Source organism: Lepisosteus oculatus, chromosome 5 (genome assembly GCF_040954835.1).
Source record: "Lepisosteus oculatus isolate fLepOcu1 chromosome 5, fLepOcu1.hap2, whole genome shotgun sequence".
Taxonomy (NCBI): Eukaryota; Metazoa; Chordata; class Actinopteri; order Semionotiformes; family Lepisosteidae; genus Lepisosteus; species Lepisosteus oculatus.
The window spans coordinates 58,758,468-58,774,722 of record NC_090700.1 but is presented as its reverse complement, the minus strand read 5'-3'; the positions used below and the strand labels follow the sequence as shown (position 1 = coordinate 58,774,722).

At 41.8% G+C, this 16,255-nt stretch overlaps 1 protein-coding gene across 2 annotated transcripts; it reads left to right on the top strand.

Annotated features, from left to right (window-relative positions):
* Positions 1–5,244: 5,244 nt before the first annotated feature.
* idh3a (isocitrate dehydrogenase (NAD(+)) 3 catalytic subunit alpha) lies at positions 5,245–15,419 on the top strand. 2 transcript variants are annotated; one of them, XM_015343701.2, is made up of 12 exons: positions 5,254–5,355; positions 5,799–5,855; positions 8,074–8,133; positions 9,055–9,138; positions 9,809–9,923; positions 11,261–11,448; positions 12,968–13,101; positions 13,482–13,584; positions 13,668–13,732; positions 13,962–14,046; positions 14,629–14,781; positions 14,961–15,419. In XM_015343701.2, exons 1-12 carry the CDS (start codon positions 5,329–5,331, stop codon positions 15,042–15,044), a joined length of 1,155 nt encoding a protein of 384 aa, XP_015199187.1. In that variant the 5' UTR covers positions 5,254–5,328; the 3' UTR covers positions 15,045–15,419. The 2 variants fall into 2 exon arrangements, with proteins under 2 accessions (XP_006628982.1, XP_015199187.1); XM_006628919.3 differs by lacking the exon at positions 5,799–5,855 and having other exon boundaries at positions 5,245–5,355.
* The last annotated feature ends 836 nt before the right edge of the window (positions 15,420–16,255 follow it).

The following is a 16,255-nucleotide window of genomic DNA, read 5'->3' as shown; positions in this document are numbered from 1 at the left end:
CATCCATAACAATGTCACTTGTATCATTGTGAAGGTTTGAGAGAAAAGAAATATAACCAAAAAGAAGCAATCCTTAAATGCGACAGAATTAATTTATACATGCATGTTGTAATTGCTGTTCTGAAGTGTCTTTTTCATGCAAGTCTTTTAAATATAACTTCCTACCTCATGAATCTGTCATAAGCAGTAGTTATTTCTGCCTGTGACTAATTGGAAGTATTTATGGGCTTTTCTACTACTTAGATAACTTGTTTTATCTCATATTTTTATGTAACAAAGATAATTAAAATAATTAACCTGTTGTTTATAAATTTATATAGTTTTCTTGAGATTTTGAAGTCCGGTGGAGGTTGCTCTGCATATTTATATTGTCTATGAAGGTTACATGGAGTAGTGGGAATCAGGAAATAATGTTTCTCTGAAAACTTCAAACAGGTTTCTAAATGTGTAACAATATTTTGACAGGAAAATAACAGACTTTTCAAGACACCAAAATATGTAATATACAGTACATTAGAACCTTGGTTTTATGAAGCATTTTTAAATTCCTATAAATTTATAATTATTTTGAAAATGTATGATAGCTTTCAGTATTCTGCTGGGATGTCAGGCTCTACCACTGCACACTACTGAAACAAAATCAGAAGCCGTTGCTTTAGATTAAGCGAATTAATGCTGATCATCTGTGACTGTAGTTACATTGCCTTTAATTGCTATAATTAGTTAACCTGGAACCTGTTATAAGGTAAATATTGTATAGAAATCACAATACAACTAAATTGTATTATTTTCTAAAGACTTATACTTCTTGGTAATAACAAAACAGTATTTGCAGTTTAAATTGTGTATTTTTAAAAATGGGAGTGAAAGTAGTCTTAATAAAAATGTGTGAAACGAGTGTGAGAGTTTTGACAATGTTTTACTTTGCATCTTCCCTGCTTTTTTGGGCAGATTTGCTTTTTTCATTCTTGTAGCCTTTATTGGCATTTGCACGAACAGTGCATTGGAAGTCTTTCACGGTTTCTTTCAGTCAGAAAACATAAAAACACAGACTATGTGCAGGACACTGTATACACAAACTATAAAAAGACTATACACAGCCTATACACATTATTACACAAAGCATTCACATAAGAAAGAATGGCTCCTAAGTTGCACATGATTAAAGATATTGTGCCTACAGAGCTGGGGTAGATATGGGCCTCCTATTTGTTATTCCGGTCAGCATGTCCTTGGGAATCAAGCGCACTGTCCTTGGGAAGAAACTGTTCATAAACCCGTTCCTCTTAATGCTCTCTGGCCTACGACACTGAAGGTTATATTTATCTCGCCAGTTTAACAGACTATGGTAAGGGTGGAGTGGGTCTTTGAGGATAGCGTGAGCCTTGCTCCTGCTGGAGGCTTTATCGAGCCAACGAAGGAAGTTCTGTTCCAATTATGCATTCAGCTATTCTCATCACTCTCTTGAGGATGCGTTTGTCCTTCTGGGCAGCACCGCCGAACCACACTGTAATACCTCCGGTCAAAATGCTCTCAATGGTAAAAACTAACCAGTGCTTTTTTGTGGGTGCCACTCCTCTTTAGGCACCTCAGAAAGAACAGACGCTGCTGGGCTTTCTTCACAATTGCACTAGTATTCTCAGCCCAGCGTTTTGGTAATATGTAGGCCAAGAAACTTGATGGAGTCGACCTGCTCAATTTCAGTACCATCGATGTAAACTGATTGGTGGGGATTGATGTTTTTCCTGAAATCCAAGATCATTTCTTTTGTCCTGGAGGCATTAAGAACAAGGTCATTATCCTTACCATAAGTGGTCAGGTCTCTAATTAGCTGCCTGTAAGTAGTTTCGTCGTCATATTGAATAAGGCCAACCACTGTTGTATCATCCGTAAGTTTGTAAATGAAGTTATTGTCATAGGTGGGATTACAGTTGTGTGTGTAGAATGAGAAACGTTTTGGAATTAGCCCTGGGGCACTCTTGTGCTTAAGGTAATTGGGGAAGAAGTATTTCCACCTATTTTCACTACTTGTGGTCTATTTGTCAAAAAGTCCAGTATCCAATTGCACAGAGAATTGGGCAGGCCACGCCCAGTGAGTTTCAACACGAGCTCGGTGGGCCTTATGGTGTTAAAGGCTGAGCTATAGTCTAAAAACAAGATTCGAATGTGAGTGTTGTGTTTTTCCAGCTGCTGGAGAGCAGTGTGTAAAACAAGCCACTGTATCGTCCACAGGCCTATTTGGATGATATGCAAACTGCAGAGGGGCCAGTGTATCAGGGATATTATTGTTGATAAATCTCAATACTAGTCTCTCCAGGCATTTCATAGCTACAGAAGTAAGGGCTATGGGACGGTAGTCGTTCAGGCAAGTCACCCTAGATCTTTTAGGGATTGGAGTGATAATAGAACTTTTAAAACAACGTTGAACAATAACCCGTGACAATGAAATATTAAATATATCTGTGTAGACATCAGCCAAATGAATGGCAGAGGCTTTCAGAACTCTGGGGGTGACTCCTTCGGGTCACTTTGTAGGGGTTTACCTGTTGTAGTGCTCTACATACATCTCACCCGGGAACCTGATGGACAAATTCATCATGTTTAACCTGAGTTTTATATGGCAATGTCATGGTTCTTAACATAAAATGAGCATAAAAGTTATTGAGGTCATCTGGAAGGGTCGTGTCAGTGCAAACGCCGTTAATCTTGTTCCCTTTATAATTTGTGATAGCGTGAATCCCTTGCCATAGTCTATACTGTATGTATTTTCACAATACTGTAAATCAACCTTGTTCATATAAGCCCTCTTTGCCTCCCTGACAGATCTTTCAAGTGCATAACGAGTTATCTTGTACAACATCTCAGTATTGAACCAGGGTTTTTAAATCTTACCAGGAGACTGCTGTAATGTCGCACCCTAACCTTTATACTGCCTCATATCAAACATCAAATGTGCCAGTGGCTGTATCACCCTGCAACTCACAGCTGGCAACCCACTGAAGCTCAGGAGGTGTGGGCCTGGCCAGGACCTGGATGGGAGACCTCCAGGGAAAACTAAGTTTGCTGCTGGAAGAGGTGTTAGTGGGACCAGTAGGAGGTGCTCACCCTGTGGTTCTGTATGGGTCCTAATGCCCCAGTATAGTGACGGGGACACTATACTGTAAAAAGGTGCTCTCCTTCAGATGAGACATGAAACTGAGGTCCTGACTCTCTGTGGCCATTAAACATGACCCAGGGCGTTTCTTAAAATGAGTATGGGTGTAACCCTGGTGCCCATTGGCCTTTACCAATCATGGCTTCCTAATAATTGGTTTCATCAGTATGCTCTGATAGCTGGTATGTGGTGTGTGGTGAGTGTACTGGTGTACTATGGCTGTCATTGAATCATCCAGGTGGGGCTGCACACTGGTGGTGGTGCAGGTGATCCCCATTACCTGTAAAGCGCTTTGAGTGGAGTGTCCAGAAAGTGCTATATAAGTGTAAGGAATTACTATTATTAACACAGTCTTCAGATCTGTTAAAGAATCCTTGCGGTATAATATTAAACTGACCTATCTTCATAATCAATGTAGTCTTTGGAATAATTGAATATTTGATTCATAGCATAGGTTGTGTACATCTATGGGAAAATAGGAGCAGGAATTTAAAAAGGAATTTAGGGAGTATGCACTTTCCAGTATTTCTGCAATATCTCTTTCAAGCAATGTATCATAACTATCTTCTCAATTATCTTGCTGTAACACTGTTGCACTGACTTCTTGGTTGGAAACGTTTTGTCTGTCATTGTGTTGTTCTGTTGGGAGTGTGCTGTATAACAGATTTCCCCAATGGGACAATAAAGCTTGAATTTAATTGAATTATTGTACTGTGGTACTGATCTTATTTTGTTAGAGAAGAACGGTCTCTTTCCGCCATCTGGTGGCTATGGAATGAAATTGGATTGGATTTAGAAAATGGATGTAAACGGACTTGAAAAATCAATGAGTAGTTTCTGTGCCACTATAAATGGAAACTTTATTTGCTGTCCTTCTACAGGACACGTGGAAGTGTCTGCAGTTTATAAATTACATCATTTTATGCATTTATATTCCCCATATTTGTTACAGGAAGAATAAACAAAGTAATAAAAAGCCTTAAATTTATACAGTCAGGCAGCAGGGTGCATAGTAAGCAGCCTAACCCTGCAACCCACAGCTGGCAGCCCACTGAAGCCCAGCAGGTGTGAGCCTGGCCAGTACCTGGATGGGAAACTCCTGGGAGAAACTAAGGTTTCTGCTGGAAGAGGTGTCAGTGGGTACCAGTAGGGGGTGCTCACCCTGTGGTCTGTGTGGGTCCTGATGCTACAGCATTGTGATGGGAATACTGTGTTGTAAAAAAGGCGCCGTCATTCTGATGAGATGTTAGACTAAGGTCCCGACTCTCCTTGATTATTAGAAATACCAGAACATTTGTTGAAAAAAGTAGAGGTGTTCATCTTCGTGTCCTGGCCATATTCCCCCTGGTCTTACCCAATCATGGTCACCTTAACCCCCCACACACACACCTTATCATTAATAATAACTACTATTGTTGTGTTCCGTCACACTCTTGTTTTGCAGGTTCACAAGTGTGGTTTTCTTCCTTGCATAATACCTTCAGATGAAACTGGTATTTGAAATACACTATTTCTCTCTACAGGGTGAGAACATGTACTTTTCAGGTTTCTGTTTAAACGCTTTAAACATTGTCCAAGCAGCTATAACGGTGCATAATTAAAATGGGGTGTAATTTGAACAATTCGAAATTGGTGCAAAGGAGTTGAGGTGACATCTTTTCAATTTTTGAACAGGATATGAATTTGCAGCATTTCGTGATATTTCACTAGGATTGGGGGGGGGAATCTGGTCAGAAAGCTGAGGAGGTTTCAAGGTGGGATCCCTTGACCCATGAATTTAGAGACACCAGAACCGTATAGAAACTTTTCACACTAAAACTGTAGCATGAGATTACGGTGCATTACTTGACCTGCGATTCTGTCCTAAAAGATTTAGAATTAACAGTATTATTTAAGCTTAAGTGTAAAACAACAGAAGTCCTCATTTTGAGGTTTTTTTTCCTGGGTTTACGACGCTGAAAAGCTGAAATCGCCCACCCAAGGATTTTGAACCTTTTGATCGCACCGCCGGGGGAGCTAACAAACGAGATCAGTCCGTGATGCCGTCGGGTGTGGGCGGGGTGAAATCACTCGTGGTTCACCCGGAAAAGGGTTTTTTTTTTTTCCCGTGCAGGAAGCTGGTCCGGGCAGGCAGTGCAGTAGCTCAGGCGTGATCGCGGAGTGAGGCGGACGGGATGGCTGGAAACGCGTGGAGGTCAACGGTAAGAGCAGGACCGCCCGGCCGGCACACCGAGCAGCACCGGACGGACAGCCTGTCCGTCTGGACAGCGCCTCTGCCCCTCTTCTTTAGCCCGAGAAAACCTCTTTGTGCCTTAATTAATGAGCGGAAAGCACGGAGGCGGCAGAGGCAGTCAGCGGAGGCCTTTCCTGCGCGGTGTCCTTCACATCAGCACCGAAATATATTTGTCTCCCCAGCCTGCAGTGATGAATGAATACGTGGATTGCGTTTATGCAAACTGCGTATTTTTAGTAGTAATCGGTATGGGTTATCTTAAATAATTTCCTCACCTTTAAGTGTCACCTGGGTGAGGTGGAGGTTGACTGCATGTGCGGAGTATTGTAGCATCCCCGAATTAAATTTAGTCTTGTCTGAGGTGCGGGTTTGTGTTCTCGGCTCCTAAAAATCCTACTGCCGTTTTTGCAGATCTTAAGCCTGCTGGAAAGATTCGGGTTACGGCTTATTGGCAAGAAACAAGAAGAAGTAAGATTTCTTCAAACACATTTTATACATTTCACTACAGCCATTACAGAATTTATGAGAATACAAGGAGTAACCTTGCTCAATGACAGATGATTAGGTAACGGAGATCAGGTTGTTCAGTTTCCCCATTTCTCTGAATTCGTTTGCCGTGAATTGCCTATGTCTCGGTCACGAATTCACAACATAGGCATCGGTACATCATTGTGACGTTTTCGTAGATATGCCCATTTGTATAGCGAGTAAAAAAGTACGCGGTATTCGTTGTAGGTGAGTGGAAGGTCTGAGTTTTAAAGGCAACGCATAACGCATAAGTCTTCGTTCACGTTGTTACTACTTTTCTGTAAGAGCCAATACCTGACACTGTGATGGTATGGAATATAAAGATCCCACCATATAGGATAAAATGCATCTTTCATAAGCCTGAGATTCCATATGTATTTTGGTTCAGAGATCCGAAATTGCAGAGGGGGTCATCTGAATGACACCCTGGGGCACAGAGGTGTCTCTCAAAGAGGAGTAGTGCAGATTCCCAGTGGTGGGGGGGGTGCCACACACTTCATGATGCCACGAGTCTTCTTTAGATCCCTCTGTTTGTTACAGTGTGCGGTACTGATGGTACCAAACTGACAGTATGTTAATACGCTTTCAATAAATGATCTGTAGGAAAGCGGTAAAATAGATCTGTCCCCCCTAAAGAAAGCCGCGACTAGCTCAGTTGGTAGAGCATGAGACTCATCATCTCAGGGTAGTGGGTTCGTGTCCCATGTCGGGTGCAAAGTTCTCTAATAACCCACACTGGGCAGCAGCAGTATGGGGGCGGTGTTGGCGGTGGGGTGTCACATATCTGTGACAACAGCAACAGCACTCACACTGTCTATGAGGAAGAAAGGCCTGGCAATCTATTCCTGTATCCTGCCGTGAAATCTCTAGTGACAGGGAAACCATCCATAGGGTCGCCATGGCACTCAACCACCACCCTAAAAGAAGACGGCTCCAGATGTCAGATGGGCACAGGAGATATTCTGACTCCATTGTATAAATGTTGACTTCGGGTCTACAAACAGTATTTTAGGCATACACTTAAATTAATACAGCACATACAGAGCCAACCGTGGATAATATTCACGAAAGTCACAAATTCTTAAAAGTTGTGTGAATAATGTTGATTAATTGCTGGTTGTTTCCATCAGGACCTTTGGATAACTGCAATGGCGTCTTTTTGCCTCACTGGTTTTAGCTGACACCCTCAAGGACAACAGAATAGTAAATCCAAAACACCACAGGTTTTCCTTCAGAGCTAGGCTGGTCGTGCCATGGGAGACTCCTTCTGGAGCGGAGAGAGGGGTTTGATGGGGTTCAGAAGGAGTACGCTTCAGGTGCAGCCCTCAGTGGTTTGATCTACAGTAGATGTCGGCCTCATTACTTCACAGCTCTCTGTTTACCTAGAGCCAGGGAGAGTGTGTTTGCCATTCTCTTCACTGGCCTGTGTTGTTATGTAACGCTTGATAAATGACTTTATAATGCACTTATTGCTTTACATTAATCTTATTTATTGTCTCGATATCATTCTAAAAAGTTTATAGAGCTCGAAGCCTGTGCCAGATTAGCAAGATTATATTTTCAGCTTTAGCGCGGTGATCTGCAGTGAATTGTTTACCCCAGTGGTTGGCTGTTTGCTTAAATAATAATGTGTATTTTTTAATGCCTTTGCTTTGATTATGCAAGGGATAATGCAGTAGGATGTGTGCAGTAAGGAATTGCACTGCTAATCAAGAGTCTGGAAGAGTCACAGCAGTGAAGCTATTTCAAATACGCAAAACTGGTTGTTTCTTTTTCGTCAGTACTTTTTCCTCTTTTACTTCAATACTCAATATTTTTTTTTTCCTTTTTTGACATAGCTGTCATCTTTGTAAACTTTTACCATTCTTCAGAATGAAAGCATTCACTTAGAAACCGTGCAGTGATATGTCCTCAAGATTCTTTGATGTTTGAAAGGCATGGAGTGTACTGTAAATATCTCATGCATTATTGTTCGGTACTTAAAAAAAAAACAATTTTCAGAAAAAGACCTAACGAGTCACATTAGGAGTTATTCATGTGCTGTCTGTTCAATTACAGAACAAATTAAACAAATTACAGTCACAACCTTGCATGTTGGTTATTCTGCATGTTTGTGATTCTGGGGTATTGAGCTGTTGTCCTCTCTGTTGGTTTCTAGTTGTCTCGTGTTGTGAGTGCTGTACAGAGCCAGGCACCAGTCCGAAGCTATGGCAGCGGGGTAAGTACCCTGCTCCAATCGCACTGCTTTTTGCAGTCCAAGAGAGCAATGTGTCCTTTTACACATACTGTACATTACTGCCTTTGACTTTTCACCTGGGTTAGAAGACCAACTGTATGGGTTTGTAACTTGCCACCCTTTCAGATAAATGTGATTTTTCCTTCACTGGATTGCTTCATCTTGCATGATCTGAAGTTCCACAATTTCAGGTAGCTGGACCCGAGACACGGCCCTAATTTCTGTCCCACAGAGGGCCTTTAAACTGACTGTACATCAGAGCTGGAAGGTCGTTTCTACCATGTTATAAACTGGCTGGTGAAATGATGCTCAGCTGAAGCCCTTCTCTTTCCCACAAGAGCTAGGAGGTGACCTTGCAAGTGGTCTCCAGCTGCTGTCTGTCTTGATTTGATGCACAGACAGCAGGTGGATTGTGTGACCTGCCAGCCTTGCTGAGCAGCCCGATCTGACTGATGCAAGGTGATCCAGAAGAGAGAGGCCGGGGAACATACTCTAAACTGAGTTTTAGATTGACAAAATCTGGAAGAGTGGCAGAAGAATATGGAATGCAGTCCTTTTTCTGCTTTAGAGACTTCAATATAGGTGCATTGCCACACTTTCCCAAAAAGAAGTTAATTCAAAACAACTCGGGATATTGTACTCCTAGTTTCCACCTGAACTGATTTTTTTTTTAATCTTAAAAATTAATAGGACTTTTCAGTTTTTTGTTTTCATTGCTTGCAATGCTCTTTTGTTGCATTTTAATGCTTCTCGGTATATAATGATAGAGATTGGGCGGGCAGAATACTTTTTTCTTATCAAAAGTTATGGTTAGAATTCAGTTCTTAACTATTCCCGGCAGTTGTTCAAGTACTTTTGAAAAGCCTTTACATACCTTTGTAATTTTTTTTGTTTTGTTTTCAGCTACAAACTGTAACACTTATCCCAGGGGATGGCATTGGGCCAGAAATTTCAAGTGCTGTCATGAAGATTTTCGAAGCGGCCAAGGTAATGTTGACAAAGAAAACATGAAAATCAAGAAAGTTATTTACCGGGGTTGGTCTCCACAGGAGACTGACCGCAAAATATCAGCCTTTATCTAGGGAATTCAGGGAGAGGTGTGCCCGTTCAGGTTAGCGCTCGAGTCCGCTAGACGTGAGGAGGAACCTGGGTGTTTTGTAAACTTAGTGTTTACTAAGTAGTCTGTGTGGCCACTCCCAGTTGTTACTCTCTTTTCCCCTGTCTGGAATTTCACCAAAATATTCTAGAAGATGTCTTTAAATTGAAGCAGAATCCAAACAGAAGAGCAATATTAGTTTGTCGTGGAAAGTAAACTTTTATTCCTTTAAAAAGTAAAGATATAAACTACAAATGGAAAACAAACCTTTTCTAGACAAGCTAGTACTGTTACATAACCAGCTGGGTCAGCATACTTCCATTGGATTGACAAGAAATGAAATGTATTTGTGTATTTTTGTAGTGCATGCTGGTCTGTTAGGATATGTTTGTTATTGTGCCGATGAGTAGTCTGTTATAGCACATTTCCCAGTACTCGAAGTGAGTGCGCCCCTTAAGATAGAAAAAGACATTTCAGAATGCATAGCACTTACAATATCCTGTGCATGAAGTGCTCTCCAGTAATGGGAGATTTAATGATCTTGTTGTTGTTTGACTTAAGGCTCCAGTTCACTGGGAAGAGAGAAATGTCACTGCAATTAAAGGTCCAGGAGGAAAGTGGATGATTCCCCCAGAAGCTAAAGAATCGATGGATAAAAGCAAAATTGGACTGAAAGGTATGGCCCTTCTTGTACTTGAGTCTTTCGCAAATAATTTGCTCTTTACTGAGCATCAGAAGAAACTTATCACTCAATGTGTCTATGTTTTGTCATTGTCATTCATTGTTCATTAAAGACTGACAGTTGAATATTTTTGGCTGTTGCATAAGCACGCAATCACCTCATTAGTGGGAGGTCAAATGGGCACGGCTGAAGATGTGACTTAGCCTGGTGAAAATCAAAAAGGAAAAATACACAAAGGAAGCTGTATGTTTTGAGGCTGGACTAGGCGCACTGTTGCACTCTGTCGGGTATTCACAGCTAGGTATTGCTAAAAAGCCAGTTGCAGACTATGAATAATAATATACCGCGATATGAAAGACCACAGGTCACAAGACCTCGCCAAGACCAACGTCATCACGTGATTTTTGTTTTTCATGATTGTCTCTTACTGTCGCTTCCACTGCATGGCAGGATGTCAGGTTGCAACAACCAGCACGTCAGCAGCTTAGATGTGAGGGGGCAGTTAAACAGTTATTGTTTGCAGGGCAGGTGATCACACAGGTGGCATGCTCTCCAGTGTTTAGCACCATAACAGAATGAAGTGGTGTGAGCAACATGTCAGGTGCATAAGGTTTTATATTGACGGCCCTGCAGCCCCAGTGCACAGTGCTGTATTGATCAAGCCCCGGGCCCTGACTTACTGCCCTTCCTGCGGGCTCATCCTGACGTGGCAAAGCTGTTCCCATGCTGTTCGTATAACCATCTCCATCCTGTGAGACTGTGACAGATGAGCCTGCAACCCTGGCTAGAACCTCAGCGAACAGTTGTGGGAAGAGCTTGGGAGGACGTGCGATCTAGGGCTCAGAGACCAGTGAACAGGCTTGTCCAGCCTCCATAAGAGGAGCAGAGTTGGACTTGGATTTTGTTAAACAGACATTATTATGATGGTTATCATTCATCAACAGGGGTGATCACCCCACACAGACTAGTAGCATGTGTGACTACCATTAGATTCTTCCAGGATGGCATCTGTGTTGCACTCTTTACACTGGACTGCAGAGACCATCTTGTAAAGAATCTACTGGTGGTCAGGCACTGCTAGCCTGTGACTTTCACAGTTGATTAATGTTAATCATCATAGTGAGAAGCATAATAATGCCTGTTCAATAAAATCGTAAGTGCATCTGCTTCAAAAAGATGGTCGTGTTCTTAAAAACTTGGTAAATTCGTTAGCTATAAGTGATGTTTCTTATGATTCACAGTAGGTAAGACATCAGATAATTGTTTTTCTGTGGAGGTGTAACAATGCAGTTGAAATGATTCACTCTTACACTTTTTGCTGTGCTGTGTAGGACCTCTCAAGACACCCATTGCTGCTGGCCATCCCTCTATGAATCTGCTGCTTAGGAAGACATTTGATCTTTACGCAAACGTGCGTCCATGTGTGTCCATTGACGGCTACAAGACCCCCTACACTGACGTGAACCTCGTCACAATCCGAGAGAACACTGAAGGAGAGTACAGCGGGATTGAGCACGTGGTACGCATCCTGTTCAGAGCAGTACAGTGTGGATATGGAGAATTGTAATATTTCCAATTCCACAAAGAGACATGGGGCAGACTTTGCTCAAAGGGGAATAACAGGATCTAGCATTTATGTGATAGTGAATTTATCATTTTGCTTGCTTTCTTTAAAAGCTTCTGTTCCTCGTGAACAATTACTAACTAGTGGAGAAAGCCTTTTTCCTACATCGCTCAAAAGAATAAGGTTCTATGAATAGGATCAAAAGTGTTCTTCCCTTTCATTTGCTGCTGTTTATACATTCCGTATGTCAGCGTTATGAGCACTTACATTTTAAAAAAAACTAAATGCTGCTTATTATTGGCAGATGTAACACAAAGAATCCCATTGTCTTACAGAACTAAACACTAGTTTACAACACCGCAGTTACTTTTCAGCAATAATAGCAGTGTAATATAGTTGGTTTGCTATGCATCATCACTTCCCTTCCTGCTGCTTTGTTTTTGCTTTTAAATCCTTTGCCAACATTTTTTGTCCCTGCGTGGTATAGCTAAAGCCTGGTCACACTGTCTCCTCCTGTGCAAACTCCTTCTGACGTAGCGGGTTGTCATTTTTGACAGAAGCACATTTTTGTCCTTATAAGGAATCGAGTCCCCAAAACCCCAAGCGTGCCTACTGTAATGCAGCTTTTTATTGTTGTCCTGCTGTCCTCCTGACTGCTGTATCTTTGTGGAGAACAGGGCACTTTTCCCCAGCGCTTCTGTCACATGTTAACCCCTTACTTGAATGTCCTGTAGAGCAGCCTTCGCCTCTGCCATGCACTTTCGCATATAATCCTTGTAAGTCTTTTGTGTGCAGTGCTAGCAGGATTGGAGAGAGTGCGCCTCTCGTTTTACAGCCCTGTTTACTGTAGGTAAGGTGCTAAAAATTGCATAAAGCCAATTTTTCCCCCCGCCCATCTAAAACTAAACTATTAGAACTTTTCCCAGTATTTCCCAGTGTCTCATTGCACTCCTGTTTTGTCGGTTTGTGCTTCGCACACTTAAACAGTTGTGCATTCATCGTTTCCTTGCTGCATGTTAGGAAGTCACCTGATACTCCATTGACCCTTCCTTGCCCACCAGGTTGAAGTTCACATAGTTTACTTCCTTCTCTCCTGCCTCGGTGACCTTTTTTTTTTCCAGTGGCTGGCTTAGCATTTTTTTATTGTTTTACTTTTTAGTAACGATGTTCTCTCTGTTGTATCCTACTAGTGCAAAATTGTAGCATTTTGTGTTCCCCCTCCCATTGAGTCCTTGTAAAGCAGTGCTGACTGTAAGCTTCGTCATGCTGTTTTTTAATAACCCTGAGCTATTCACAAATGTACACCGTAGAAATGATTTCCTTCCTCAAGCACCAAATTAACCAGCACAAATTAACTTGTACACGGCTGTATTTAGCTACTAATCTGTACAGGTTGTTCAATATATCAAGCAGTATATTAGTTCTGTACCTGTATGCTGTTTCATTGGTTTCTGTCTGCTTGTTTCCTTTGCAGATTGTTGACGGAGTGGTACAGAGTATTAAACTCATCACTGAGAAAGCTAGTAAGCGTATTGCTGAGTTTGCATTTGAGTATGCCAGGAATAACCAAAGAAGTACTGTTACAGCGGTACACAAAGCCAACATCATGTACGTATAATTCTGAAGCCATGAACTGTAATTATAGTCATTTCCGTGAAGCTTGTAAGAGATGGAGGGGAATTGTATTCATTGCTGTCTGGAGAACTGACCAGTGTGTAGTATTTACTTATTCCTGTAGTATTTACTTATTAACTGTAGGTTGTGTGTTCTACTCTCTGGGCAGTGTTGTCGATTATTAACTCGATTGTTAATCGGCACCAAACCCAAAAGAGAGACTGTTGAATTATTTATTTTCTAAAATACAGGAAACATTTTTAATCTTTCAGCAACATTTAGAATGCTGTGTGAATGCTTTTGTGAAAAGTAGTAAGGCACAGTTTGACACTTGATTTTTTGTGGTTTGAAAAAAATAATTTAACCCTTTGCAGGCGTATGTCTGATGGACTGTTTCTAAGAAAATGTCGGGAAGTTGCAGAAAACTACAAGGATATCAAGTTCACAGAAATGTACCTGGATACAGTGTGCCTGAATGTAAGATTTTTATGTGTTTTTTTTTTCTCCGCTTTCAAATAATTTAAGATTTGTAATGTTTCATTCCTTTTGCTTCATTTTAGATGGTACAAGATCCAACACAATTTGACGTACTCGTAATGCCTAACTTGTATGGTGACATCCTCAGGTGAGAGAAGACTCATGTCAAAGTTTGTAGGTCTAATACCAAGATGAAAATCAACAAAGCAAAATTAGTCGTGTTATATAGTTTTTTCACTGTTTTTTTGCAATGGGTTTTTACATATACATACACAACCATATGATTAAAATTGTGATTAAAAGTCTTCTTACTAATGTAACTAGTGCTGTACTTGAGCTGTTAATGCTGCAAATGTGAAATGCTGTTTGTATTTCAGCGACTTGTGTGCTGGGTTGATTGGAGGCCTGGGAGTGACTCCTAGTGGTAACATTGGAGCCAATGGAGTCGCCATTTTTGAATCGGTATGCTGGAAGATGCTTTGACTCCCATCGTATTGCTTGCTGCCTTCTGCAGTAATTGTGATTCCAGTACAGTTATAATGTTTTTGACAGTGCATGCTTGATTAAGTGTGTGTTATACACCAGAATATCCAAACCTTGCTGACGCTCCAGAGAACCAAGGGTTTTGACGTAATCAGCAATTTTAACATGACATGACAACCTCTGGCAAAATTGAAGTGAAAGGGTTAGGGGTTCTACAAAAATATCTTGTAATCGCAAAGTTCTTCTAAAAAATTGTTATACCGAGAACTTGTTTTAAGCTCTGATTGACTTGCTTTCCATTTTGCTCAATAACATGCTGTCCATGTGTTTCATTAGAAACTTGCATTGTCCTGTCGTAACGGCGATCTCCCTACTTGTTAGAGTGTGTGGACGACAGCTGATTGAAATGCGTCTCGCACAAACGGTACTTAGTCGCCCTGGGTTAAGACATCGGCAGAATTAAACCATATGAACAGCCGCAGGCTCGACCCTCGTCCCAGGGCTCATGCTGGTCTTTCTGCGGGGCCCGGTGGTCCTCACGGTGGTTCTGCGGTCCCCCAGGTCCACGGAACAGCCCCAGATATAGCAGGGAAGGACCTGGCCAACCCCACTGCCCTGCTGCTCAGCGCGGTCATGATGCTGCGGCACATGGGCCTCCACAGCTACGCCGGCAAGATCGAGGCGGCCTGCTTCGACACCATCAACGACAAGCAGGTTTGTGCCGGGAATCGGGGGCCGGCCTGACGACAAATGTTCCGATGCGTCCCTCTTCATTTTTATTTTTTATGTGGGTCTTCGCTGTTCTTCCCCGCTCCGTGTGTCTGTGTTTCGGGTAAATGATGTTTCCCCTGTTTTTTGTTTTTTTTCTTCTTCTTTTCCTTTGACCTTCCTAGGTTCTGACCAAAGACCTGGGGGGCGGTGCGAAGTGTTCCGAGTTCACGAATGAGATCTGCCGCAGAGTGCGAGACATGGACTGAGAAGCGGCGCCTGCTCTCCTGGTGGCCACGCAAGCTGTCTCTGGCCTCCAGTCTGTAACCCCCCAGATCTCCGTCATCTTCAGATTCACAATGCGCTATATTCATACAGAAAATAACCCCTTGGGTTGACCTCTGAATGTCTCTCCTTTGACCACAGAGCACTGTCGTATGTATCGTCACTCACTATGTTTGTGTACTTTGTTTCTGCTTGGCGTTCTCTATTTATTGACCAAATATGGCCTTCATCAGATGGATTTTATTTTGTTCTTTTTTCTAAAACTGCTGTTTTTGTCAGTGGCAAACACAAAAAGAATCGTCCGTGTTGTAATCTTGCCTAGGACAGAACCCCCATTAAAAGATCAAGATATTTTGAAAGGAGTGTTTTTGGTTTTTTCCTTCTCATGTTACAGTGTGCGTTTGGTGTTTCATATTGATATTGAGTGTGGTGTCTTAATAACACCTCGCATATGTAAGATTGTTGTGAATTGTGATCCAAAGCTCATCTGTTATTGGGGTATTTAAACACTGTGTATACCCATAGATGTCATTTTGGTTTCTGCATGGACATGTGTGTTGAACATTTTTCTTAATCTTCTGCAGGTCTTAGGGTTACAAAGTGAAACCGCAGACAGCGTGTTTGTTGGATGAATTATCTAACGGCATTTCAAAATAGAGGGAGGCTGTTCCCCCCGATGCAGAGCCTATACAGTATCGTGTGTAATTTTACCTTTTGAGCTGCATGCTTTATGTTCAAGTGAACGTCTGCTCCTGCACCTCAGCTGTTTGTAAAACCAGCAGTGTTTCTCACTAGAGCTTGCATTTTATTGTTCAGCTCCGCGCGTTTGAAAGCCTTTTCTGTGGCCTTTACCTCTGGTTGTGAAACACCTGTTCTTCGGGATTCTTTTTTGTTTTTAAAAGTTACTCTTGGTGCAGACTTCAACTTTATTTGTTATAATTTCTTAGATCTGTTATTCAGTCCTGAGTTCTGTTAATGCAAGCTGTTTTGTTCTCTCATTAACCCCCCTTTCGTGTTTTTTGCTTTGCAAAAAGTGATCCTTCAAATACTGGCTTTGTTCATGAAGCAGCTTGACTGGAACGCACTTTTAGCTTGTGTATTCATGCTCTGTCTTTGCACACTGCTTCAAATTATAAAGACGGTTTGAGTGATATCTCTGATGTTTACTGGTATCCATTCTTAGTCTTTTGGTTTT

Bases quoted from the DNA above. Each gene is read 5' to 3' on its own strand.
- idh3a (XM_015343701.2), top strand. From the start codon at position 5,329: ATGGCTGGAAACGCGTGGAGGTCAACG. The intron at 13,733-13,961 runs GTGAGAGAAGAC...TTTGTATTTCAG, and splicing joins TTGTATGGTGACATCCTCAG to CGACTTGTGTGCTGGGTTGA. The intron at 14,782-14,960 runs GTTTGTGCCGGG...TGACCTTCCTAG, and splicing joins ACACCATCAACGACAAGCAG to GTTCTGACCAAAGACCTGGG.